This window comes from Manacus vitellinus, unplaced genomic scaffold (assembly GCF_001715985.3).
Source record: "Manacus vitellinus isolate BGI_N305 unplaced genomic scaffold, ASM171598v3 scaffold_27_pilon, whole genome shotgun sequence".
NCBI classification, from domain to species: Eukaryota; Metazoa; Chordata; class Aves; order Passeriformes; family Pipridae; genus Manacus; species Manacus vitellinus.
Genome location: NW_021940039.1, coordinates 9,283,675 through 9,308,542, shown reverse-complemented (window position 1 = coordinate 9,308,542; position 24,868 = coordinate 9,283,675). Strand labels below are relative to the sequence as shown.

Genomic DNA, 24,868 nt, shown 5'->3' with positions numbered 1-24,868 from the left:
AGAAGATCCTTTTTTGTTGTGTGCCCTCCTCACTGTGTGATCAGGGGGAGGGATGTCACGGTGCCCTCTGTGAAAATACGTGATGGAAACGACACCAGAGAGAAAATGATACTGTATTTGTGCTACAGCTTTTATTTTCACCTGTGGTCACCTGCCAGTTCTGCTCAGAGAGTTTAGAAGTGCTTCTGAAAGGGGATTTTTTTGTGGTTTGAAAATCGCATCTGGCTTTGTCTCGTGATGAATAATAAATGGAGGCTTTCTGCCTTCACAGCCTTCACACCTCCCAGTGCTTCCCTGGGGTCACAGCCTGGCTCACAAAACCTGATTTAAATAAATATGGAAGGTGGAGGATGGGCCTTTTTGTGTATTTTGATGAAGGTTGTAGGGTAGGATTCCTAGAAAACTTAAACCCTAAAATTAAAACCCAAAAATTCCTGTCAAACTTGTAGAAATTCCTCAGGAGAGAACGTGGTGACCCTGAAAGTGGGACACTGAGACTTCTCCCTTCTGAAGGGAAGGGATGGGAGTTTGTTTCTGGAAGTCAGAGCCATTTGTTTGGCCACTTCTTCCTCTGTAAAATGGCCAGGAACAAATCCTTTTGTTCAACACTTGATATTGAGATGAGACCAGAGCAGAATTTGTGAAGTAAAACTTCTGAAACAGGAGAACAGAAGACCAGGAAAAAAACCCCAAATATTTCAAAAAGTCTAATCATTTCAGCTTAGATATTTAAAGATACTTATCTGCCTAATTTTCCTTGATTTCTATCTAAATTACAGACTTAAATATTTCCTGCCTCAGATCCTTGGGTCTTACCTTATTACAAAGAAGCAAACTTTTGAAGATTTTTTTTAATAGACCTAAAAGGTCAAGAATACCAACTGCTCTGACATCAAAAATGTCCTTATTAATATTTGTTGAAATATTTAATATCATCAGGTAAATGGAGCTATAATGAGAGATACATAAGAAGAACAGGAACTTCTTTCAAGTCTGGGTTTGGCTTTTTTTTTTTTTTTTTGGCAAGATTTAGACTGAAAAGAGAGACAGACTATACAGAGAAGTCAGTCTTGCTTATTCATTACCTAAATTTAACAGAGGAATTAATAAGCCAGATTGGCAGAGTAATTAGAAGTTTGAGGATTAGGATTTCCTCTTGAATTAGGCCTAAATGTCTAGAAAAAACCCCCCACACACTTGAAGCCTTTCAACTCCAAAAAAGAGGGCTTCAGATTTCCAGGACTCAGTTTTGGGAGCACCTCATGCAGTGACTTTTCTCAGAGAACACAAAGAGATCCATGAGCCAGCAAATTCTACTCCAAGTTCCTGGGAGAGCTGGAAAGGAGCTTTCTGTCCATTAGAATTAAAGAGGCACCTCCAGGTGGGAAACTTATCTGGGACAGAGGCCACAAATGAGGCTTCCAAGCTACAAAAATAGGGAACATTGAAATAGTGTCGTGCCTGGAATCAGGGATTGGGGTGTGTGCCTTTTTTGGGAGCTCTGCAATGTCAATTGGTTCCAGAAACACTTGGGCAGCAAACTTTAATTTCTTGGTGTTGGAGTATCACTGAGCTGAGAGTGAGGGATCCCACGGCCTTTTATTGAATGGAAGAGTCAGAGAATCCCCAAAGAAACTTGGGATTTCTCGGGAGTTAAATTCTCAGCATCCCCCCAGCCAGAGGTGCTTCCTGGGGCTTGTCTTTGCACCGCTGTGAGATGATTTCCTTGTAAGACCTGGAAAGGTCTGGAGAGGTGTTTCCCAAATCAATCCCTTAAATTCACTAACAGAAATATCAGTGGCTGCAGATAAACAGTGATGGGACCACCACTGGAACTGGGGAGGGGCAGCACAGAGGGGGGTCACAGACAAACCCACAATATCCAAGGAATCAGAGGGTTTGTGGATGTTCTTGTACAGGTTTAAGTATTAAACAGGTCTTTAAATAGGGTGGTACAGGATTAGTGTCTGTGACAGAGAGAATAAAGGCCAGAGATCAAAGAATGGTTTGGGTTGGAAAGGAACTTAAAGATCATCCAGTTCCACTCCCAGCCACGGGCAGGGACACCTTCCTCTAGCCCTGGATGCTCCAACCTGGCCTTGGACACTTCCAGGGATGGGGCAGCCACAGCTTCTCTGGGCAACCTGTTCCAGGGCCTCCCCAGCCTCTGATTAAACAATCTTTCCTTAACATCTTATTTAAATCTCCCCATGAATGGCCCTCCTGGAAATTCTAACACACATCAGATAATTTTTTTTTTTTGCTGTGGCGTTGTTTGTTTGTTTGTTTGTTTGTTTGTTTTTTGCTTGTTTGGTTTGGGTTTTGTTTAGTTTTTTAAGATAAGTTTTCTCCAAGATGAAGCAGAGACACTGTGGGTTCATTCTGGAGAGGATTGTCCCTGGTCTGTCTTATCCATAATGTAATGGAAACTGGGGGAAGAAACCTATTGTAATGTAATTTTAGACCTAAGAACTTCTGAGAATTGTCTGCTGAAATGGCCTCTAAGTCAAACCTCTTAAATTACAAGTGTCCTGTGCCTCCAAACCCTCCCAAATTTCAGGATGACGAGCTGTGGTTCTGCATTCAAGCCTGTCTTTGTGTCAGGGATGACCTACAGCTTTCTATCCAGTTTCCTGAGGGAAAGTTTTCACAGCATCATCTTTCCTGTTAATCTCACCTTCAATTTTGAATTCAGGGAATATTTTAGGCCTTCAGATGTGTGGGACTGGGCTGGTTGTTTTGTTACTGCAATGATGGAGCTGGCTCCTCTCTCTCCTGCTGGAATAACTCTGCATCACACACACATTTCGAGGGAGCCCAGCTGGGGTTTAGCCCTCGAGGAGTTCTTGAAAACCCTGTTCTGCCCAAGATTTGTGCTCAGATCCTTAGATATCAGCAGAACAAGGTAGCACAAAACCAGGGGATTTTAAACAGCTCCTGGAAATACTCGGCAAAATCCTTTAACTGTAAGAGTGACAGAGTTTAAAAATGGTTTTAAAGTTAATCCATGAGGAGAAAACTTCGCTGCAGAGGAGCAGGACTTGGCTGGGCTGGGGGAGAGCAAGAGAGAAATAAATTCTAATTGTGTTGTTTCGTGGAAGGTGCTTAGAAAGGAACTGAGGAGGCTTTTTGTGAAGGGCAGCAGCGGGAGAGGAGCGTGGTAAAGTCTGGGAGGATCCTCTAAATCCTGAAACTCTACCCAGGCACCTCTAATTCAATTATACCTGTCCCTCTGGGGAAAAGTTTAATTACATTACAAATTAATTTTACTTAAAGAACGGTTGGTAAAAGCCTCCGGGTCTTGCATTGATTTATTTTTCCCTTGGTCTTTTCTTTTAACTTTTCTGTTTTGAATTGTTCTGATTAGCTTTCCCTGCTTGATATTCCACATCACTACAACTGCTTTGGAAAAAGAGCTGTAGGAGCTTCTGAGAGAGGCTTGGGATTTCTTTGGTCTGCCTGAAAGAGCTGATGAGAAATTCTTTGAATTCTTGTGCTGTGATGGATAACAGGACATACTTTATGCCCTGTAATTATCCCCAAATTCGATCAGAGATTTTCCTTCTCTGGATGGAAAGGACTCCAGTGCCAAATAGGAATTCTCCCATGCTGCACATGGACACTGCTCACTGAAACAGGGACCTTGGGTTAAATAAGCTGCAGCTCCCTATAAAAGTATATTTTTCATGAAGCCACCCATGATTATCATCCAGAGTGTCTCTTTTCTGATGAACACAATATTTGAAAACAGTTTTTTAGCCATTATGGCCTGGGAATGTCTTCCCTTGCTACACAAGATTGAACCATGTGTTTGGGCCAATTAGGCCTTTTTTGATTCCCTTCATGAAGCAACTCTCCTTTTTTCTCCAAATAAAACTGCAGGGATCCTTAAGTGGCTCCTTAATTTATGTCTGTCTAAAACCAAAACCCAGAGTGTGTCTTTTCTGATGAACACACTATTTGAAAACAATATTTTAGCCATTATGGCCTGAGAACACCTTCCCTTGCCATGTAAGGCTGAACCACATGTTTAGGGCCAATTAGGCCTTTTTTGATTCCCTTCATGAAGCAACTCTCCTTTTTTTCCCCAAATAAAACTGCAGGGATCCTTAAGTGGCTCCTTAATTTATGTCAGTCTAAAACCAAAACCCAGAATGTGTCTTTTCTGATGAACACAATATTTGAAAACGTTTTTTTTAACCATTATGGCCTGGGAATGCCTTCCCTTGCTACACAAGATTGAACCATGTCTTTGGGGCCAATTAGGCCTTTTTTGATTCCCTTCATGAAGCAACTCCTTTCTTCTCCAGCTAATGCTGCAGGGATCCTTAAGTGGCTCCTTAATTTATGTCTGTCTAAAACCAAAACCCAGAGTGTGTCTTTTCTGATGAACACACTATTTGAAAACAATATTTTAGCCATTATGGCCTGAGAACACCTTCCCTTGCCATGTAAGGCTGAACCACATGTTTAGGGCCAATTAGGCCTTTTTTGATTCCCTTCATGAAGCAACTCTCCTTTTTTTCCCCAAATAAAACTGCAGGGATCCTTAAGTGGCTCCTTAATTTATGTCAGTCTAAAACCAAAACCCAGAATGTGTCTTTTCTGATGAACACAATATTTGAAAACGTTTTTTTTAACCATTATGGCCTGGGAATGCCTTCCCTTGCTACACAAGATTGAACCATGTCTTTGGGGCCAATTAGGCCTTTTTTGATTCCCTTCATGAAGCAACTCCTTTCTTCTCCAGCTAATGCTGCAGGGATCCTTAAGTGGCTCCTTAATTTATGTCTGTCTAAAACCAAAACCCAGAGTGTGTCTTTTCTGATGAACACAATATTTGAAAACAATTTTTTAACCATTATGGCCTGGGAATTCCTCCCCTTTCTACACGAGATTGAACCATGTTTTTGGGCCAATTAGGTCTTTTTTGATGCTCTTCATGAAGCAACTCTCCTTTTTTTCTCCAACTAAAACTGCAGGTATTCCTGCTTGGCTCCCTAATTTATATCTGTCTAAAAAACCCCACAGAGTGTCTCTTTTCTGATAAACAGACTATTTGAAACCAGTTTTTTAGCCATTATGGCCTGGGAATGCCTTCCCTTGCTATGCAAGACTAAGCCATGTCTTTGGGGCCAATTAGGCCTTTTTTGATGCCCTTCATGAAGCAACTCTGCTTTTTTCTCCAAATAAAACTGCAGGATCCTTAACTGGCTCCTTAATTTATTTCAGTCTAAAACCAAGACCCAGAATGTGTCTTTTCTGATGAACACAATATTTGCAAACACTTTTTTAACCATTATGGCCTGAGAACAACTTGCCTTGCCAAAACTATGTGTTTGGGGCAATTGGGCCTTTTTTGGTGCTGTGGTTGCCTTTGAAGTAGGTGACCAGCTCCCTCTGGATATCCAAACAGAGAATTTGCAAGGAAAAGGCTTTCTGGAGCATATTTATTTATGTCTGCTGAGCATTTCACATCTGCTTGGTCAAAGAGGAGGAAGTTGTGCTTTGAGGTTCTCCTGGTTGGTTTAATGTGTGAGGAGGACGAGGAGAGGAAACCAAAGTGTCAGGCTCAGCACTTGCTTCTAAAAGACATTGGACTTGGAGATGGGGCAGAAATGGAATTAATCCCTGGGTGACTGACAAAAAGGAGCTGGGAACTGTCAAACTCAAACACGTGGGGTGATGGGATGTAATGTGTGTTGGCCTTTGCCAATAGCACAAATCTGAAATTAAATTAGACTGTTTGTATCAAACTTTTCCTCCTTAAATCACATCACAAAATGCTTCTGCTTAAGGCAGATTGGATTACATGTGGGGTCTGAATACCAGGAGGTCCAAACAACAAAATTGCTTTTCCAATTACACAGGCAGGGCCATCTCAGAAGGAACTGTGTGTCTGATCCTTCTGCTGCAGCAGCTGGTTCACTGAGTCAGTCCCTTCTGCCCGAGGAGTTCTCTGGGTCTGTGTTTTCCTTGCCTTCATCCCTTGTCCTCACTGGGCTGTGATTTGTAGCATCTGGTACCTGCTGAGATGCAGCTCCTGCTGCCAGTTCTGAGCTCTGATCCTGATGGGATCCATCAGCTGTGAAAGGACGAGTGGGGCTCTTTCAAGAGCAGCAGAAGGAAATTGCCTTTTGAGATGCTCTGAGTTTTAAACATTTCCCCTCGTCTTTATTTTATTTCTTTTTAACATAACCAAAGATTTCTTGGATCTGTTTTGCTTAGAAAGGCCATTTCTCAGCTCTTTTCTCCTCTGATATTCTGGTTTTGCACGTGTGTTTGCAGGGTGTGTCAGTCTGATGATGGAACATTGCACTTGCTGATACCTGGTTTTATTCACCCTTCTGCTGGATGGGTGACTGACCATTAATCCTTGTTTCTTTTATCCTTTTGAAATGGTGATAATTGTCTTGGCAAAGTGCACTGGGATCTGCTGGTGAGAATTACACTTAAAAAACACTTACAAGGATTTTTGTTACTCTGTGGAAGAAAATGGGGTGGCCCTGACATGTAACTCTGAAAGGTGAGTTTGGTGGACAAAGAGGGTGAAAATGTCCTGCCAGATTGAGCCATGACACAGGTGGAGGCTGTGCTGTGCTTTCTGTAGGATCTACAACCTCTCCCTGTGATTTTTTATCAGCTAATTAAACAAGGCCACCGACTTCAAAGCATTGGTATGACACCAATTCTCAAGATAGGGATTGGAAGTTATTCCAATGACACCATTGGGCTTGCTGAGCTCTGCTGAGTGTGAAACCAAAGTCCCTCTCCAGCTCTCCTGGAGCCCCTTCATGCACTGGAAGGGGCTCTCAGCTCTCCCTGGAGCCTTCCCTTCTCCAGGTGAACCCCCCCAGCTCTCCCAGCCTGGCTCCAGAGGGGCTTCAGTCCTTGGAGCATCTCCATGGCCCCCTCTGGATTTGCTCCAACAGCTCCTCCTGATGTTGTTCCCCAGGGCTGGAGGCTGCTCTGCAGGAGGGGTCTCACTGAGCAGAGAGATGGATATTTGGATGGATTGCCAGCATAATTATGGATAATTCCCTACTCTGGGATCCCTTGTATTAGAAACAACTGTTTTCTCACTGAGTTGTTGCAGCTGATGTCAGAAAGGAGAGACAAGTTGGTGCAGGGGTGACCAGGCTTCTCCTGGCAAGTTCCAAGCTCCAAGTGAGATGGAGCTGTGCTGCTCCTTCATGTGACCATGAGATCCAGAGGATGGAGCTGCCTCTTGGCAGGAAAAAGGCTGAGAACTTTGCAGATCTCCTACTTTGTCATCTTATTCCTCCAATGTGAACACACTGCCCTTATATTCTCCTTTAATGACATTGCTCCTGCTTTCAAGGACAGGAGGTGACACAGTACAATTAATCCTCTCCTGGTATTTCCTCCCCTTGTACAAATATTGGCAGAAGTGTCCTTGCAGGCTCCTCACTGAGGTGTTAATAAAACCTTTCTCATGTCACTAAAGCTTCCTGCATTTCAGTTCACTTTATGCCCATGATATTCCAGGACTGTCTGCCATTTAAGATTTAACCCCCCTTTTTATTGGTTGCTAATTGGAGCTGTATTTTCCAAGCAATGTCCAAAGACACCCAGCAGTGCAAAATGGGCCCTGGGCAAACTCTGCTCACTCCTCTTGAACGTGGAGGGTGAGGGTGGAGGGAAATCCAGGCACTTTGGAAGGACCCTCATTCCCTCCTCACACTCATCAGCTGAACCCACGTGTTGCAGGAAGTCATGGAATAACAAAATCATGGAATACCTTTGGTGGGATCCACAAGGACCATCCAGTCCAGCTCCTGGCCCTGCACAGACACCCCAACAATCCCACCCTGGCCCTCAGAGCATTGTCCAAACCCTCCTGGAGCTCTGGCAGCCTTGGGGCTGTGCCCACTGCCCTGGGGAGCCTGGGCAGTGCCAACCACCCTCTGGGGGAAGAAATCTTTTCCTGGGATCAACCTGACCTGCCCTGACACAGCCAGCCATTCCTGGTCCTGTCCCTGCTCACAGGGATTGGAGCTGCCCCTCTGCTTCCCCACTTTACAAAGCCCTGGAATTCAGGATTATCCAGCTGAAAATTCCCTTGTTGCTGCTTGTATCCACCCCCCCTTGCCTGTCCATGTGCACCTTGGAGAAAAGTTTGGCACCCTCTTGTCTGTATCATTCCTGGAATGGTAAAACTGAAATTCCAGGAGACTTTGCTGCTCCAACATCCAGGAGCCTCCTGTGCTGCACTGAGAGAGGTGACTGATCTCCACCCTTTGAGGTTTGATTCTTTTCTTCATCTCTTCCAGAGAGAGAGAGGTTTGCCTTATTCCATTGGGTTGGTTTTGGTACTGGAGGTGTTTTTTGCACCTTTTTTTTGTTTGTTTTTAACGTTTTACTCTTACTGCTGCTAATTGGCCTCCAGATCCAAACTTAAAACGCCAAAGGTGGTATTTTCTGTAGCTTCAAGTCCTGAAAAACTTCAGCTAGAAATTGAAGTCTCCAGCCCTTTGTTTCATCATGGGTGATAAATTTTCCCATCAAAAGCTTCACAGCTTATTTGCCTGCGATATGTGAAGCCAAAGGAAACAGAACTTGTTCTTCCACAGTTTTAGGGCTATAAAGGCATAATAAAAATAAATGTGGTAACAGTAGACACAACACCTCTGAATATGAGCCCTCAGAGTCAGCAGTTCTGTTGGGTAGGAAGGTATTTTTATCAGCAGAGGATGTCACAGAAACTCAACACCCCACACCCAAAAGTGTCCATCTCTTGTGGGTACAGAAGGCCCAAACACATCACTGCAAAACATTATCTGTGTAATTAAATTAGACCTTTAGAAAGAGTAGATCCAGAGGTTTCCTTTGAAATTCCTTTATAAAAACAGTGAGCATATTATTTAATGCTCATGCCACCATCCCACAGCACAGCTCCTGAAGGCTGCTCACAGCTCATGGACACACAGAAATAATGATGGGAAGCTCTCCTCTGGGTCTTGTTTGCCATTGCAGAGGGATTTTCTTCTGCCAGGAGTCACTCTGGGTTGTGCAAAAATACCACTGTTCCCCACATGAAGGGATCTGCCCACCAAGGTCTCATGGACTAATTTAATCTTTTGTTCCCTGTTTCCAGATTTCGCAGAGTTTGTTTTCCTGGGGCTGTTCCTTACTGAGATGTCTTTGAAGATGTATGGACTGGGGCCAAGGAACTACTTCCACTCTTCATTCAACTGCTTTGACTTTGGGGTGAGTTAAGATGAATCACAGAAGACTTTGGGTTGGAAGGGAACTTAAAATCATCCCTTCCACCAGCCCAGGTTGCTCCAAGCCCCGTCCAACCTGGCCTGGGACACTTCCAGGGATGGGGCAGCAACAGCTTCTCTGGGCAACCTGTGCCAGGGCCTCCTCACCCTCCCAGGGAAGAATTCCTTCCCTCATCTAGTCTAAGCATGAAACCATTCCCTCTTGTCCTGGCACTCCATGTCCTTGAAAAAAGTCCCTGTGTGGCTCTCCTGTCATCCAGCAGGATGGGCATTCCAGGGTGGGTGTGGCAATCCATGGGAAATGGTTCTGGGAGTGTTTCTTCTGCAGGGAGCAATGGTTGCATAAATTAACTGCAGTTAAACACATTAAGCTTCCCCTCCTTATCATCCCTTTATGAGGCAAAGTGACAGCCGGGCCTTTCATTTCCTCGGCAAACTCCGGGGTGTTCCAGTGCTCTGATTGCTGGGAGATTCTCCCTCCCATTTAAATGAGGTGACTGAAAGACAAAAAAAAGGCAAAAAATCCACACATCTTCCTGCTCATCTCCTCTGTCAGCCCTTGAACCCTCAAGATGCACAGGCAGCTCTTTGCAGTGCCCAGAAGGAGAAGAGTAAACCTGGGATTTGTGACAGGAAGGCAATAACTCACATCCAGAATCATAGAATCATAGAATCATAGAATCATAGGATCATAGGATCATATAATCAGCTGGGTTGGAAGGGACCTCTGAGATCATCAAGTCCAACTCTTGATCCAACCCCGCTGTGGTTCCCAGCCCATGGCACTGATGCCACATCCAGTCTGTCCTTAAACACCTCCAGGGATGGAGAATCCACCCCTTCCCTGGGCAGCCCATTCCAATGGCTGAGCACCCTCTCTGGAAAGAAATTCTTTCTAATCTCCAACCTAAACCTCCCCTGGCACAGCTGAAGACCCAGCCCTCTTGTCTTGCTGAGAGTTGCCTGGGAAAAGAGACCAACCCCCCCTGGCTCCCCCCTCCTGGCAGGGAGTTGCAGAGAGTGAGGAGGTCTCCCCTGAGCCTCCTCCTCTCCAGGCTGAGCCCCCCCAGCTCCCTCAGCCTCTCCTCACAGCACTTGTGCTCCAGTCCCTTCCCCAGCCTTGTTGCTCTTCTCTGGACCTGCTCCAGCCCCTCCATGTCCTTCCTGAGCTGAGGGGCCAGAGCTGGACACAGTCCAGGCTCAAACTACAGCTCTGAAGTGAGAATAGTGGGGCTGCTTTTGGCTCCATGTAACAAAGACCACGGCGTGTGGATGGTAATTTATTCATTAAAAGCTATTAGGCTGTAATCTGTCCTCACAGAGGATAACTTGGCTCCTCTTATCTTCGGCGTGGGCAGAGCAGGATTGGGGCTGGGAGGTTTCTGTACCAAAGCAGATATGAGGCTCTCGACACAGCCAGGGGCAAGGGGACAACAGTTCAGGTCACTGTGCACGTCATCCAGCCCTGCTCTCTAAGATTCAGTCTGTTGGTTCGACTGTTTGTCTGCCAGAATGCTGGGAGTGACTCTCCTCCCCCACGGAGCAGAATTCCCACGAGGGAGGAGGAATTCTCACCTTCACTTAGTGACCTCTCCTCAATCCAAGGCTACAAGTAGAGCCAACTCACTCTCTTCTTGGCTAGAAAGCTCAGAGTGAACTGACTTTGAGATGAAAGCCCCCACCCCAGGGATCACCTGTGTGGGAAAAATCCCTCTTTTAAATGTAGAAAGACGGCACAAACTCAGGGAACAAAGAAACAAGGAAGAATTTATTCAGTGCACCAGGTCTTTCTCTCACCGAATTTCCAGGGAAAAAGACCCTTTGGGTTTAAATTCCACACATTTTATACTTTCACAATATCCCACCCTTTTTCAGATAATCTTAATATATTCATTTTTGCCTAAAAAAGGTTTCTTTTCTCTGAAAAGGGACTTTCCCTTTATTCCAATTGGCTGTGAGCCATCCCCTGTCGAAGATGACGGATCTGCCCTTGTTCTTAACCCAAAGAGAAAAGGAACCTCGTGTACAACGTGGCCCCAAAAGATTTTAATTTTTAGGAACTTTCGCATTGCCCTTATCCGGCCGAAAAGGACCCTGATACCCAAGTTCAGTCCGTGGAACTTGGATATCTCACAACATGCCTATATATATATATATATAAAAGTATTTTTATTTCTCATAATATAAAAACTGTATTTTTATTTCTCATAATATAAAAACCATATTTTTATTTCTCCCATCACTGCCTTGTTTAAATTCCCTGATAACAGGCTGATGTCTTTCACCAGTGGATTAGGTGAGCTCCAAGCTGGCTGCGAGTTTCCTTGGATCCCTGTGTCCGGGATGCTCCTTCCACAACCAGCCCTTGCACCTGCCAGTCAGGGACAGGTGATTTAGGAGCTTGCACTCAGCCAAAGATAAACCCCCCAGTGTCTCTCTGCGTTTGTGCAGCGCTGGCAACGAGCTTTGTGAGTGTTTCCCAGGAGGTTCAAGCTGTTGATCTGGTTTTAATTCTTCCTCCTTCGGAGAATCCACAGGGATCCTACTTCTGGCTCTGTTTCTTCCTCCTCACCCACCTTCCAGCCCCCAGAATTAATTCGGCGGCTTCACCCCCCCTCCCAGAACATCCCCCAGCTCCGTAGCCAGTTTAGTCTGACAAACCATCGAGACGAAACCATTCAAATGCAAAAAGCCAAACAACAAATCAGAGCAACATCAGCCTTGGGAGTACCAGTCCAGGGGGGTCTCCTGTGAAACGGGCTCCCAGGAGGCCCTGCTGGGATGCCGAGATAATTAATTATCAGTGTGACATGTGGAAAGTCCAAGGGAAGGGTTTTGCTGATTCACGAGGGATTCCCAAGAGCGAGAGACTGTGGGAGAGAAGTTTTAGCTCCTTCTTTTTCGGATGGGACAAAAGGGATGAGCAACTGCCGCGCACCTGATTTTTTTTGGAGCTCGGGGCACAGCGTTTCTTGCAGGTATCAGCCCTGGCTCCCTGTTAACATTCCCTCCCCCAGCACAAAGCAGCTGCTTGCTGGGTTCTGCTGAGCGTGTTTATGGTGTGTTCTGCCCACCCGGGGACCAGGGGCGGTGGGAGCTCTGAAAGGCCGGGTTAATGTGAGCAATAACAGCAATTGGCAGCGAAATGCCTGTTTTATCTTATTAACTGTGCAGCAACCTGCGTGGAGATAATTGCCCTTCCCAGCTGTGCTTAACCCATGGCTGCTTTGTCCTTTTGGTAATGAAGGATATCTCAGAAGGTTTTGTTTCCATTGCTCCGGGTTAATTCCCTGCCGTCCTTAAACCCCCCCAGCCAAAACAAACCAGGACTTAAAAAAATTCCACCTCGATTTGGGACGACTTTGTCCATCCCCCGAGGCAGCTGGTTGGATGTGTGTGCTGGAGGCTTTGCCGGGTCTCACAACAGCAATTGCTTTAATTGCCCTCCTAAACACTCTCAGCTGCCAGAAGTTTCTGGTGAATCTCACCCAGAGCTTCACTGCTCTGCTGCAGGTGAAGGTTTTTGGTCCTTCTGATGGGCAGGGAAGGATGGGGCAGTGCCCCCCTGGATCTCTGCACAGACCCACTGTGTGGGGTGGGAAAACAAAGTGTTGGCATTTGCAGTTGAGCCAGTGTTAAAAAAAATACAATAATAAAGCACAGTGTCATTCCAAAAAGGTTATTTTAAGGCAGTTTGGTTGCTGGAGAAAAAAGCAACAAGTTCCTGACTGGGTATAGGAGATCCCAATGTGTTCTGCTGCTGGGTATTGCCCTTTTTCAGTTTGGGCTGCAGAAAGTTGGGATAAGGATTTCCAGTGGTAAAATTAGGGATTTCCAGTGCTCTGGGCCAATTTATGATTTTCCTGAAGTTTTCCTAAGAAAACCATCACAGCCTGAGCTCTGATTCCTGGGCTTTCCTCAGCCTCACAACGGAGAAATAAGGAGAAGTTTTGCCTTATGTATGTTAAAAAACCCAACCTTCTTCTTGCAGGTCATCGTGGGAAGTATATTTGAAGTTATTTGGGCTGCAGTGAAACCAGGAACCTCGTTTGGCATCAGTGTATTGAGGGCACTTCGACTGCTGAGGATTTTCAAAGTAACAAAGTAAGTCCAGCTCCCTTTTCACTCTCCCAGCAGCCTTCTAGCACCACGTGAAACCTGGATTACCAACCCCACAGCAAGGAGGAGTGGTTTTGTTGATATTTTTATTTATTGTTATAAATTTATATTTATAAACAATAAATAAATAAATAAACAACCAGAAGCTGGAGGGGAAAAAAAACCAAAACAATGCCCCAAACCCCCGTTTTTGCTGGCACAAAACCCCTGTCTGTCCTGACATCCCATTAGGTTGGTCCTGATGGGAGCAGAAGAGAACTGCAGATGCAGAATTGCCCTTTTCCTCAGCTGGGCAATGGGGGTTTCTGGCAGCTGGAAATTTTGGGAGTTCCTGAGCCTGCATTTGCATCCACAAAGATTTTTAACAGCCCTTTTCCCCCCCTCCCAGCCTCGTGTAGAGGCTTTTCTGCCCTTGGGCAGAGAGTTCCACAGTGTAATGATGGGCTGCAGGAAAATATCCCTTTTTTGCTTTGTTTCTAAGCTTGTTTAGAACAAACCCCTCATTATGTTACCCCTTAGCTCTTGTGGTAAAATACACAAATTCCTTATTGACTTTCTAAGTCCCATCAGCTGCTCACTGTCCTTATCTGCTGCTCCTGAAGGATTTGGGAACTGGAAAACCAAATACCCTGGGTATTGCTGGCTGCTAAATCCTGGTGCCTGAGCCCCTGTGTTGACACAAATAGGCAGAGTTTTGCTGCTGCCTGTGCTGTGTCTGCTCTGGGCACGTCTGGGAGGTTGAATTTTCACTGGAGTGGTGTTGCCACAGCTTTTCCCTTGTTTTCGTGCTCCTGCCTCACGTTAATGTGCTCTGGCATCAGCAAACAGCTCCTGTGCCATTTAGAAACCCATCTAGAGCCATTTCTGCAGGCTTTCCAAGCCCTGGTGTGCAAATTGATGACACATTTAGGTGCCCCTGCTGTTGTTTTCCACCTTATTTTTTTTCCACCGTTGCCTCCTCGGCTCTCCCTTCTTTCCATCACTCCCTTAACGCTCCTTGGCTTGAAGTAACAGGAGGAGGAATAAGAACTCCTGCCAAAAACACCCCTGGTGCACAACTGCCTGAAATAAATAAGGCCCAGGTGATGGCACTGGAACAAACCAATCACTGGAAGTCACCAGGTGCTTTGGCAGCTGTTTGAGGGCCCAGGTTTTGTTGGCTCTGGGGGGTTTGCTGGTTTGTACCTGTTAAGGATTGTGCAGATCCCAGATTTGTGTGTGATGCAGTGTCAGCTGTTGCACTCCGGGAAAAAGGGGCTGGAAACATTAAGTTCTGTGATTGTCTGGTAAAATAGGGGGGTACCTGCACCAAAAGTGTCACTGTAGTTTGCCTTTGCACTAATCTTATGTATGGGAAGCTCCTGGTTTTGTAGGAAATTCAGAGCCATGAATCATCAGCAGATAATTTTATCCCCAGCTACTGAGATTTGCTGTGTCTGATTGTGTGTTGTGCTTTTTCAAAATTCTGGCCATTTTTGGAAGGTAAAATTTTATTTTTTTTTTGTGAGTTTTGACTATTCCTTTTAGCCAGCAGGATCAAGGGATGAATCACAAGAAATGTTTAGGTTGAAAAAGACCTTTAAGACCCTCAAAAGCATTGAATTCAACTGTTCCCCCAGCACTGCCAAGGCCACCACTAATCCCTGTCCCCAAGGGCCACATCCACACAGCTTTTAAGTCCCTGCAGGGATGGTGACTCCCCCACTGCCCTGGGCAGCTGTGCCAGGCCTGGACAAGCCTTTCAGCAAAGAAATTTTCCCTGGTATCCACCCTAACCCTCCCCTGGCACAGTTTGAGGCTGTTCCCTCTTGTCCTACTGCTCGTTCCTTGGGAGAAGAGATTTAACTTAACAAAGCCCAGGGCTCCTCCCCCTTTCTCAGGACATCAGTGACACTGTCACCCCCCTGATCCTGATGTTCCCTTGACCTGATTATGTGGAATTTTCACCTGACCCGACAGGAATGTGCTCGTTGTGTGACCAGCAGCCACGTCCCTGTGGCTCCCACGGGATGATCCCGCATTATCCCGGCGTTGGAGCTGCACAGCTCAGTCCTCTCATGACTCATGAGAGCCACCAAAGTGCTGCCACCAGGCACAGATTCTGCCCACACTCTCTCATTGCAGCCTTTGCTGTGAGAACACCCTGACCCTCAGGAGTTTCCTGTCTCCTTTTTCCATCTCTTCCATAGGAATTTCTCTCTGCAACTCCCTGCTCTGGTTTATTTTCCTTCCACGTTCAGCAGAAGCCAATTGCAGTCCCAGAATCCCAGAATATTCTCATTTAGAAGGGACCCCCAAGGATCATTGAGTCCAGCTCTTAAGTGAATGGCCCAAACAGGGGATTGAACCTGACCTTGGTGTTCTTAGAACCAAGTTTGAACCAACTGAGCTAAACTCAATCCTCCTGCTTTGGATAATCAGTGGGATGAGACCTTTTCATTCCCACATGCCAAATCAGTGTGACCATGGACAGCAGATCCTGCTTTGAATTATCAATGGGATGAGACCTTTTCAATCCCAGTCTTAAATCACAGTGACCATGGACAGCAAGAGTTAAAAAGTGAAATTCCAGCCAGCCTGAAAGGTGCCAGCAGGATCCACCAGGAGGGGATAGACTGAGAGGGGCTAAAATTCAGCAGGGAGAACAAGGGCAAACCAGCTTCATGTGCTTGTCTTTGCCCTGGCAGAGCTGAACAGGGACTGGCATTGCAGAAATGCAGCTCCTCAGAATATCCTGGTGCTCTGGGTCAGGGTTTGGTGCTGAGCTATTCCAGGACAAGGCAGAGCCTCCAGCTCCCATGGATTTTGGGTCCAGTTGTGCTCCCTGTGAGGTGTGAAGCCCTTGGATGAGGCAGGTTTGGTCTGAAACTGTTGTGTCCAGCAGGGGAGAGCTGTGGGAGCAGCAAACCCTCCCTCTCCAAGGAGAGCAGCCCAGCCCCTTTTGCTTTGGGGCTGACCCTGGGCAGGTTTGGTTGCAACATTTCCACTGGAGATACTCTCCTGAGAGACCAGAGTTTATCCTGAAACCTCTGTCACTGTATTATGGAAGTAAATTTTCTTGGAATGGGAGTGTAAGATCCTACTTCTCCTGGGATGGACGTGGTTGCATCACCCCCAGCACAGAGGAACAGGGGGTGGTTCAGTCCTCCCAGCTACACCTGGGGGAAGGAAGAGGGGAAAACAAAGACAAAGGAAAGGGGATGGTGACTCCAGCTCTTAGCTTCTCTCCTTATCAGCAGATCTGACAAATCCAGGGGCTTCCTTCTGCTGGGGACCCACAGCCACACTGCAGGAATGAGCTCAGGGTGTGGAGCCATCCCCAAACTGCAGCAGGAGGACACTCAGGGCAGGCATTCAGCTCTGCAGGGCAGCTCCCAGTGCCAGGCAGTGGAAATGAGAGAAGCCAATGGAGAAAAAGAGGGAAAAATTCCTCCCCCACGGCCTCAGACTCCCAACTTTGAGCAGAGGACACGTGAAATGGCTCCAAATCACTCCTTTCCCGCTGCCTGTTCCGATCCCATTGTTCCACAAGAATCTGGGTCCAAAAGGAGCTCATCAAAGAGCTGCCCAGCTCTTTCTGCATTTCCTGACTCATTAGTTTTCCTGATATAACCCTCCCTGCCTGTTCTCAGCAGGGCAATAAAGCCAGGAAAGAGACCCTTCCCAGCACTGCCATCTCTCCACATTCCTGCCTGTGGCTGTGCCAGGAGCTGCTTCTGGGCACAGGGGAGGCAAAACCAAACCATCTTCTGTATCTGGCCAGATGTGACTTGGATGTGTCAGTCAGGATTCAGGCTGAGCCTGAATTCCCTCTTGCCACGTTGGAATTATCGTCCTGGATTTGTTCTCTCCAAGGCTCTGTCCTGGACACCTGAATTTCCCCACACCAAAGGCATGGCTGGGCACTGATGGGGGTGTGAATCTCCTACAGGAACGTTTAAACATGTGGGAATTTAAATCCACTGGTTGATACTGGGTTGGAAGGACACACCACAGAGATGTCCTGGTGGGAATGAGGTGTTTATTCCTGATTTGTGTGTTAAGGAGAGCTGGATTCACTGTTCCCACCTTCAGTGTCACCTTCATGATGTCGATACACTTTTGACACCCCTGCTGATTCGGGGCATTTTAGTTCTCATCTGGCTGCTGTGCTGGATGAGAAGATGCCAGAAGGTCAAAATCTATCCCAGGAAAGGGGGTAGAGGAGGAACTAATCCAAACATTCACTGCACACAACTCAGTGTGGGTGCACACACCCCAAGTGACCACCTCTGCCCTCAGGATGCTCCAAGAGATTTTCCACTCCCTGAGCCGTGTTTTCCAACAGCAGAAGGGAGCTTAAAGAGGCTGATATTCCTTGTCATTCTTCTCCTGTTTTATAATAAGAAAATCATAGAGTCAGGTTGGAAAAGACCTTCAAGATCATCAAGCCCAGCTGTTGGCCAGCACTGCCAAGGCCACCACTGGCCCACGTCCCCAAGTGCCACATCCACAGGGCTTTAAAATCCCTGCAGGGATGGGCACTCCACCACTGCCCTGGGCAGCTGTTCCAATGCCTGACCACCCTTTCCAGGAAGGAATGTTGCCTTAATATCCAACCTAAACCTCCCCTGGGCCACTTGAGGCCATTTCCTCTCGTCCTATCGCTCGGGAGATAATTCATATTAGTTTCTCACCAAAGGCTCTTCCCCCACTCACGTTCTCTCTTGGCTGCTCTGATCTCCACCACAGGTACTGGAATTCCCTGAGGAATCTGGTGGTCTCTTTGCTGAACTCCATGAAGTCCATCATCAGTTTGCTTTTCCTGCTGTTCCTGTTCATCGTGGTCTTTGCTCTGCTGGGGATGCAGCTCTTTGGAGGACAGTAAGTCTGATTATTCATCCTGGGGCTGCAGGGCTGGAAGGGTCACATCCTGCTGCACTCTCAGTCTTCCTGGGCTGCTGAGAAGTTTATAGGAAAATAGTTCCTGTTCCAGTGTTTTACCTGGAGCTGAACTCTTCCCTAAGAAAGAACAACCCTAATTCAAAGCCCCCTTTGTCATCCCACAGTCCCCACATACCCCCATAAAGAAATAGGCCTGGGGAAGGCATCACTTTATATTAAGGAAAAGGCAAATCCTTTCCCCAATATCCAGGGTGACAATGTATTTATTCACTTGGAATATTTTTCTGCTGGAAAACACGGTGCTGTTGAATCTGATTATTCTCATTAGAAATGCCACTTGTGGTGAATTTTGCAGCACGAAATATCACAATATTATCATTTAAACCCCAGCATCGGTTCTGAAACGAAATAACACGGTTTTATTTGGTCTTTTTTTTTTTTTCCCCCCTCAGTCAATTGCTATTATATCTTTAAAATATTAAAAAGAAATTATCTACTAAGAGGGTAATTTCAATTTGGGCTTTCGCACCGGAGGACGAAAACTTCTTGGAATGGGTTGCTCGGCAAAAACCATTTGAGATTTGGATTGTTCATTTTAATTGTGGCTGCAAACGAATTTCGAAGCATCCGAATTTTCTCTGGGAATGAGATTGAGTTCCTGCTAATGGTCCTGTTGAGCACCTTCTGAGAGACACCGTGTTCCCTGCTGTGCTTGCCTGGGCTGTTATTGCCAGGTGGAACAAATGCTGCTCCCTGACTGGGTTTCTGGAGCATTCCAGGGGATTAGGAGATGCCTGGGAGCTGCTTGGCCCTCACTACTCCGCTTTGGATCTCTCCTTTCTCTCCAGGTTCAACTTCCAAGACGAAACTCCGACCACGAATTTCGACACCTTCCCCGCCGCCATCCTCACCGTGTTCCAGGTAAAGCCACACCTTGGCCTGGGGCAGGGTTAGAAGAGGAATTCCTGGGCATCTCCCCTTGCTTATGGAAGGCAAAGAGGTCCTCAAAAATCTGTGGGGTTTAGGAAAGAAGTCCTTCCTTTTCACGTGTTTTGCTTCGCTGCTCGATCAACACATCATTAAAAAAATCAAATTAAAAATCGACGCCGTGGAATTAAAGAAAAGTAGAACAAAAGATTTTTTTGCTAGGAAGAAAAAAAAAATTGATAAAATAGGTATTTCTGTGCTGTTCTTAAAGTCTGTGTGTGCCCAGGCTGTTGCCTCCCAGCCCTGGGATGGCAGCTCTGGCTCGTGGATCCTGGAATGAGCCAGTGCTTGACCTGCTGCACTTTTGCCATAATTTAATGAGCAGAGAGGCCTGAGGGAGCTGCAGGCAGCAGGGAAATAATGCAGCTTTTGGCCCAGTAATAACTCCAGAGAAGTTAATGCTGGGTGAGAATTGCCTTCCATGAGAGAGGCACCGGCCTCGGGCGGGTTCGGGAGAAGGCAGGAGGGACTCACAGCTCTGGGAGATGCTGGGATTGAAAAGCTTCATTTTGCAGCTGTTTTCTTCGTTTCTTTTTTAAATACAATTTTTGTATTTAATTTTGCATTTTTAAAATACAATTTTTGTATTTAATTTTGCATTTTTTAAATACAATTTTTGTATTTAAAGAAAAAACAATTTTTTAAAAACACAATTGTTTTTTAAAAACAATCACTTCGAGTGTTTCAGTAAAAGCTGGGGCTGCTGCTCCATGTGCAGGGGACCCTCCCAGGTCTGTGGAACCCACCCAGCATTTGTAACCTCGTCCCACCCAAATTCCTGGGGTGGGCTGGAGCTGAGGCTTCGCCCCTGAGCCCAACTTTGACACAGCTCAGCGAATTTTAACTGAGGTATTTTGTATTTCAGTGGCATGGCCCAAAAAGGGCAAAAAAAGGGGGGGATTGATGCCAATTTTTGGATTAACACAAAGAATCTAAAAGCAAACGTGCCCTGTGAGCTCTTCCCGTGGGTGTTGCTTCTCCCCCAGCTGGGAAGAAGGTTCTGCACTGACTTCCAAGATATTGCAAATTAATATTTGCCCAGGATTTGAGTGCTCACCCAAGAAAGGGCTTAAAGATACAAAAATGTATTGCCAGCGAGCAGGAACTGAGCCCCAGTCAGGCTCGGGAATGTTGATGGGATTTTGCTTTGGGAATATGGTTGTCCATGAGAATATTTAGCTGAAATATTTCCTTGAGATAAAATACCCTGTGGGGTGAAGGAAAATGCTGTTGGGTTTAGGACATTTGTCCAGAATGTCAGAGCTGTGAATTAAAACCAGCAAAACCCATCAGCACTGGATTAACTGAGTGCAGCCTCCCACAGGCATTTGGATAATAATAATAATAATAATAATAATAGCAGTAACAATAATATAATTTTACATTACTTGATTATTATAATTATATACCACATATGATATATTAATAATTATTATATAATATATATCAGGTGCAATATATATTAATAACCATTGCATTAATTATATATTATTATGATGATATGATAACAAAACAATAATTTTATTTTTATATTGATTATTATAATGATAATTATATTAGGTTACATAGAATTATATTACTATATTAATAGTTATTATATAATATACAATTCCATATTATATATAATAATAATAATAGTATTTATTATGTCAATTATATATTATTATATTATAACAATAGCATTAGTAATCATATAATAAATATAATATTATTATTTATCTTAAATATCATAATATATTGAAATATAATATATAATAATAAAATAATATATCCAGAGCATTTTGCATAATCTGCTGCTGGTATCCTCCTCCTCTCTGAACTACCATAATTTGGGTCTGTTTGGGCTTTGGATTCCTTTTTAAACCTCCCCTCCACGTGCATCTCGGACTCGGATCCACACACTCGTGCTGTGGCCTTTTCATTTCCCTTTTTTTTCCCCTACCAAACACGAAGACAACTTCCTATTTAGGAATTTGAGCTTCACACCCCACGGGATTGTTGGAATGTGCTAAAAGTAGCTGTTGTTTGACTGTGCCACAGCAGGAAAGGGAAGGGCTGCTCTGCCCAAAATGTTGCTGTGCCTCAGTCAGTGCTGAGCAGGACTGGCAGGAATGTTACACTCAGTGATGAGCAAGTGAGACTGGTACAAAATTAGCATTAAGGCTTGCTTGAGACTGAGGTGTTTGCATGTGTTCTGATTAATTTTCCTATTATTGATGTATTTGTTAGTTAGTCCCAGGTCAATGTTCTGCTCTGCAGGGCTGGGCTGTGGCTCCTCCTGTCCCTGCACAAGGACCCAGGAGGAGCAGAGTCCCTCCAACTTCCCTCATCTGTCCTCTCTCATACAGTGGTTGTTGCTTCTCCTTAGGGGTTGGGTTTTTTTTGTGCTTTGTGGCCATCTGGGTCAAACTTGGGAAAACTGGAGAAGAACCTGTATTGTGCCAGCCCTGCAGTGGTGGTGCCCAGTGCCTGGCAGTGGGAGTGGTGCCCATCCCTGTCCCAGCTGAGCAGGGCTCTCCACACCCCTGAGGATCAGGACAGGGGTGGGAGAGGTGACAAAGCTGCTCCTGTCACTCTGTGGGTACAGTGTGTGTGGGGTGGGGGGAGCTGAGCGACCCAAACCCTTCTGTAGGAAGGGGATGAGTGGAGCTGGAGCTGACAGAGCTCCCACTCAGGGCATTGGAGCTCAAGAGTTTTCTTAGGATTGTGGGAAGTGCCAGGAAAGGTGCTGTTGAAACCCAGTGTCTCTGCATGACTTGAAAATGGAGAGTGGGGAGGAATTGTGCCAGGAGTGATGTGTTGGAATGTGGCTTTTGCTGCCTCTGCCTGGGGGAGAGAGAGCCCTTGGGCAGAGCTGGGCAGCAGGCAGGGAACCCAGAGGGGCAGGATCATCCAGTCCAGCTCCTGGCCCTGCACAGACACCCCAACAATCCCACCCTGCCCCTCAGAGCGTTGTCCAAACCCTCCTGGAGCTCTGGCAGCCTTGGGGCTGTGCCCACTGCCCTGGGGAGCCTGGGCAGTGCCAACCACCCTCTGGGGGAAGAATCTTTTCCTGGGATCCAACCTGACCCTGCCCTGACACAGCTCCAGCCATTCCCTGGGTCCTGTCCCTGCTCACAGGGATTGGAGCTGCCCCTCTGCTTCCCCACTTTACAAAGCCCTGGAATTCAGGATTATCCAGCTGAAAATTCCCTTGTTGCTGCTTGTATCCACCCCCCCTTGCCTGTCCATGTGCACCTTGGAGAAAAGTTTGGCACCCTCTTGTCTGTATCATTCCTGGAATGGTAAAACTGAAATTCCAGGAGACTTTGCTGCTCCAACATCCAGGAGCCTCCTGTGCTGCACTGAGAGAGGTGACTGATCTCCACCCTTTGAGGTTTGATTCTTTTCTTCATCTCTTCCAGAGAGAGAGAGGTTTGCCTTATTCCATTGGGTTGGTTTTGGTACTGGAGGTGTTTTTTGCACCTTTTTTTTGTTTGTTTTTAACGTTTTACTCTTACTGCTGCTAATTGGCCTCCAGATCCAAACTTAAAACGCCAAAGGTGGTATTTTCTGTAGCTTCAAGTCCTGAAAAACTTCAGCTAGAAATTGAAGTCTCCAGCCCTTTGTTTCATCATGGGTGATAAATTTTCCCATCAAAAGCTTCACAGCTTATTTGCCTGCGATATGTGAAGCCAAAGGAAACAGAACTTGTTCTTCCACAGTTTTAGGGCTATAAAGGCATAATAAAAATAAATGTGGTAACAGTAGACACAACACCTCTGAATATGAGCCCTCAGAGTCAGCAGTTCTGTTGGGTAGGAAGGTATTTTTATCAGCAGAGGATGTCACAGAAACTCAACACCCCACACCCAAAAGTGTCCATCTCTTGTGGGTACAGAAGGCCCAAACACATCACTGCAAAACATTATCTGTGTAATTAAATTAGACCTTTAGAAAGAGTAGATCCAGAGGTTTCCTTTGAAATTCCTTTATAAAAACAGTGAGCATATTATTTAATGCTCATGCCACCATCCCACAGCACAGCTCCTGAAGGCTGCTCACAGCTCATGGACACACAGAAATAATGATGGGAAGCTCTCCTCTGGGTCTTGTTTGCCATTGCAGAGGGATTTTCTTCTGCCAGGAGTCACTCTGGGTTGTGCAAAAATACCACTGTTCCCCACATGAAGGGATCTGCCCACCAAGGTCTCATGGACTAATTTAATCTTTTGTTCCCTGTTTCCAGATTTCGCAGAGTTTGTTTTCCTGGGGCTGTTCCTTACTGAGATGTCTTTGAAGATGTATGGACTGGGGCCAAGGAACTACTTCCACTCTTCATTCAACTGCTTTGACTTTGGGGTGAGTTAAGATGAATCACAGAAGACTTTGGGTTGGAAGGGAACTTAAAATCATCCCTTCCACCAGCCCAGGTTGCTCCAAGCCCCGTCCAACCTGGCCTGGGACACTTCCAGGGATGGGGCAGCAACAGCTTCTCTGGGCAACCTGTGCCAGGGCCTCCTCACCCTCCCAGGGAAGAATTCCTTCCCTCATCTAGTCTAAGCATGAAACCATTCCCTCTTGTCCTGGCACTCCATGTCCTTGAAAAAAGTCCCTGTGTGGCTCTCCTGTCATCCAGCAGGATGGGCATTCCAGGGTGGGTGTGGCAATCCATGGGAAATGGTTCTGGGAGTGTTTCTTCTGCAGGGAGCAATGGTTGCATAAATTAACTGCAGTTAAACACATTAAGCTTCCCCTCCTTATCATCCCTTTATGAGGCAAAGTGACAGCCGGGCCTTTCATTTCCTCGGCAAACTCCGGGGTGTTCCAGTGCTCTGATTGCTGGGAGATTCTCCCTCCCATTTAAATGAGGTGACTGAAAGACAAAAAAAAGGCAAAAAATCCACACATCTTCCTGCTCATCTCCTCTGTCAGCCCTTGAACCCTCAAGATGCACAGGCAGCTCTTTGCAGTGCCCAGAAGGAGAAGAGTAAACCTGGGATTTGTGACAGGAAGGCAATAACTCACATCCAGAATCATAGAATCATAGAATCATAGAATCATAGGATCATAGGATCATATAATCAGCTGGGTTGGAAGGGACCTCTGAGATCATCAAGTCCAACTCTTGATCCAACCCCGCTGTGGTTCCCAGCCCATGGCACTGATGCCACATCCAGTCTGTCCTTAAACACCTCCAGGGATGGAGAATCCACCCCTTCCCTGGGCAGCCCATTCCAATGGCTGAGCACCCTCTCTGGAAAGAAATTCTTTCTAATCTCCAACCTAAACCTCCCCTGGCACAGCTGAAGACCCAGCCCTCTTGTCTTGCTGAGAGTTGCCTGGGAAAAGAGACCAACCCCCCCTGGCTCCCCCCTCCTGGCAGGGAGTTGCAGAGAGTGAGGAGGTCTCCCCTGAGCCTCCTCCTCTCCAGGCTGAGCCCCCCCAGCTCCCTCAGCCTCTCCTCACAGCACTTGTGCTCCAGTCCCTTCCCCAGCCTTGTTGCTCTTCTCTGGACCTGCTCCAGCCCCTCCATGTCCTTCCTGAGCTGAGGGGCCAGAGCTGGACACAGTCCAGGCTCAAACTACAGCTCTGAAGTGAGAATAGTGGGGCTGCTTTTGGCTCCATGTAACAAAGACCACGGCGTGTGG

General features: G+C 46.2%; 2 protein-coding genes across 2 annotated transcripts in view; both read left to right on the top strand.

Moving 5' to 3' along the window:
* The window catches only part of LOC115307565 (voltage-dependent N-type calcium channel subunit alpha-1B-like), an 82,225-nt gene extending 63,020 nt beyond the window's left edge, over positions 1–19,205 (top strand). Inside the window, exons 11-14 of the mRNA XM_029960601.1 lie at positions 9,119–9,231; positions 13,240–13,352; positions 18,099–18,230; positions 19,100–19,205. Coding sequence (XP_029816461.1) covers positions 9,119–9,231; positions 13,240–13,352; positions 18,099–18,230; positions 19,100–19,205 — 464 coding nt within the window. The remainder of the gene's footprint in view (positions 1–9,118; positions 9,232–13,239; positions 13,353–18,098; positions 18,231–19,099) is intronic.
* A 4,269-nt stretch (positions 19,206–23,474) lies between these two features.
* The window catches only part of CACNA1B (calcium voltage-gated channel subunit alpha1 B), a 158,999-nt gene continuing 157,605 nt past the window's right edge, over positions 23,475–24,868 (top strand). Inside the window, exon 1 of the mRNA XM_029960600.1 lies at positions 23,475–23,579. Within this exon, the coding sequence (XP_029816460.1) occupies positions 23,508–23,579 (72 nt within the window). The 5' untranslated portion in view covers positions 23,475–23,507. The remainder of the gene's footprint in view (positions 23,580–24,868) is intronic.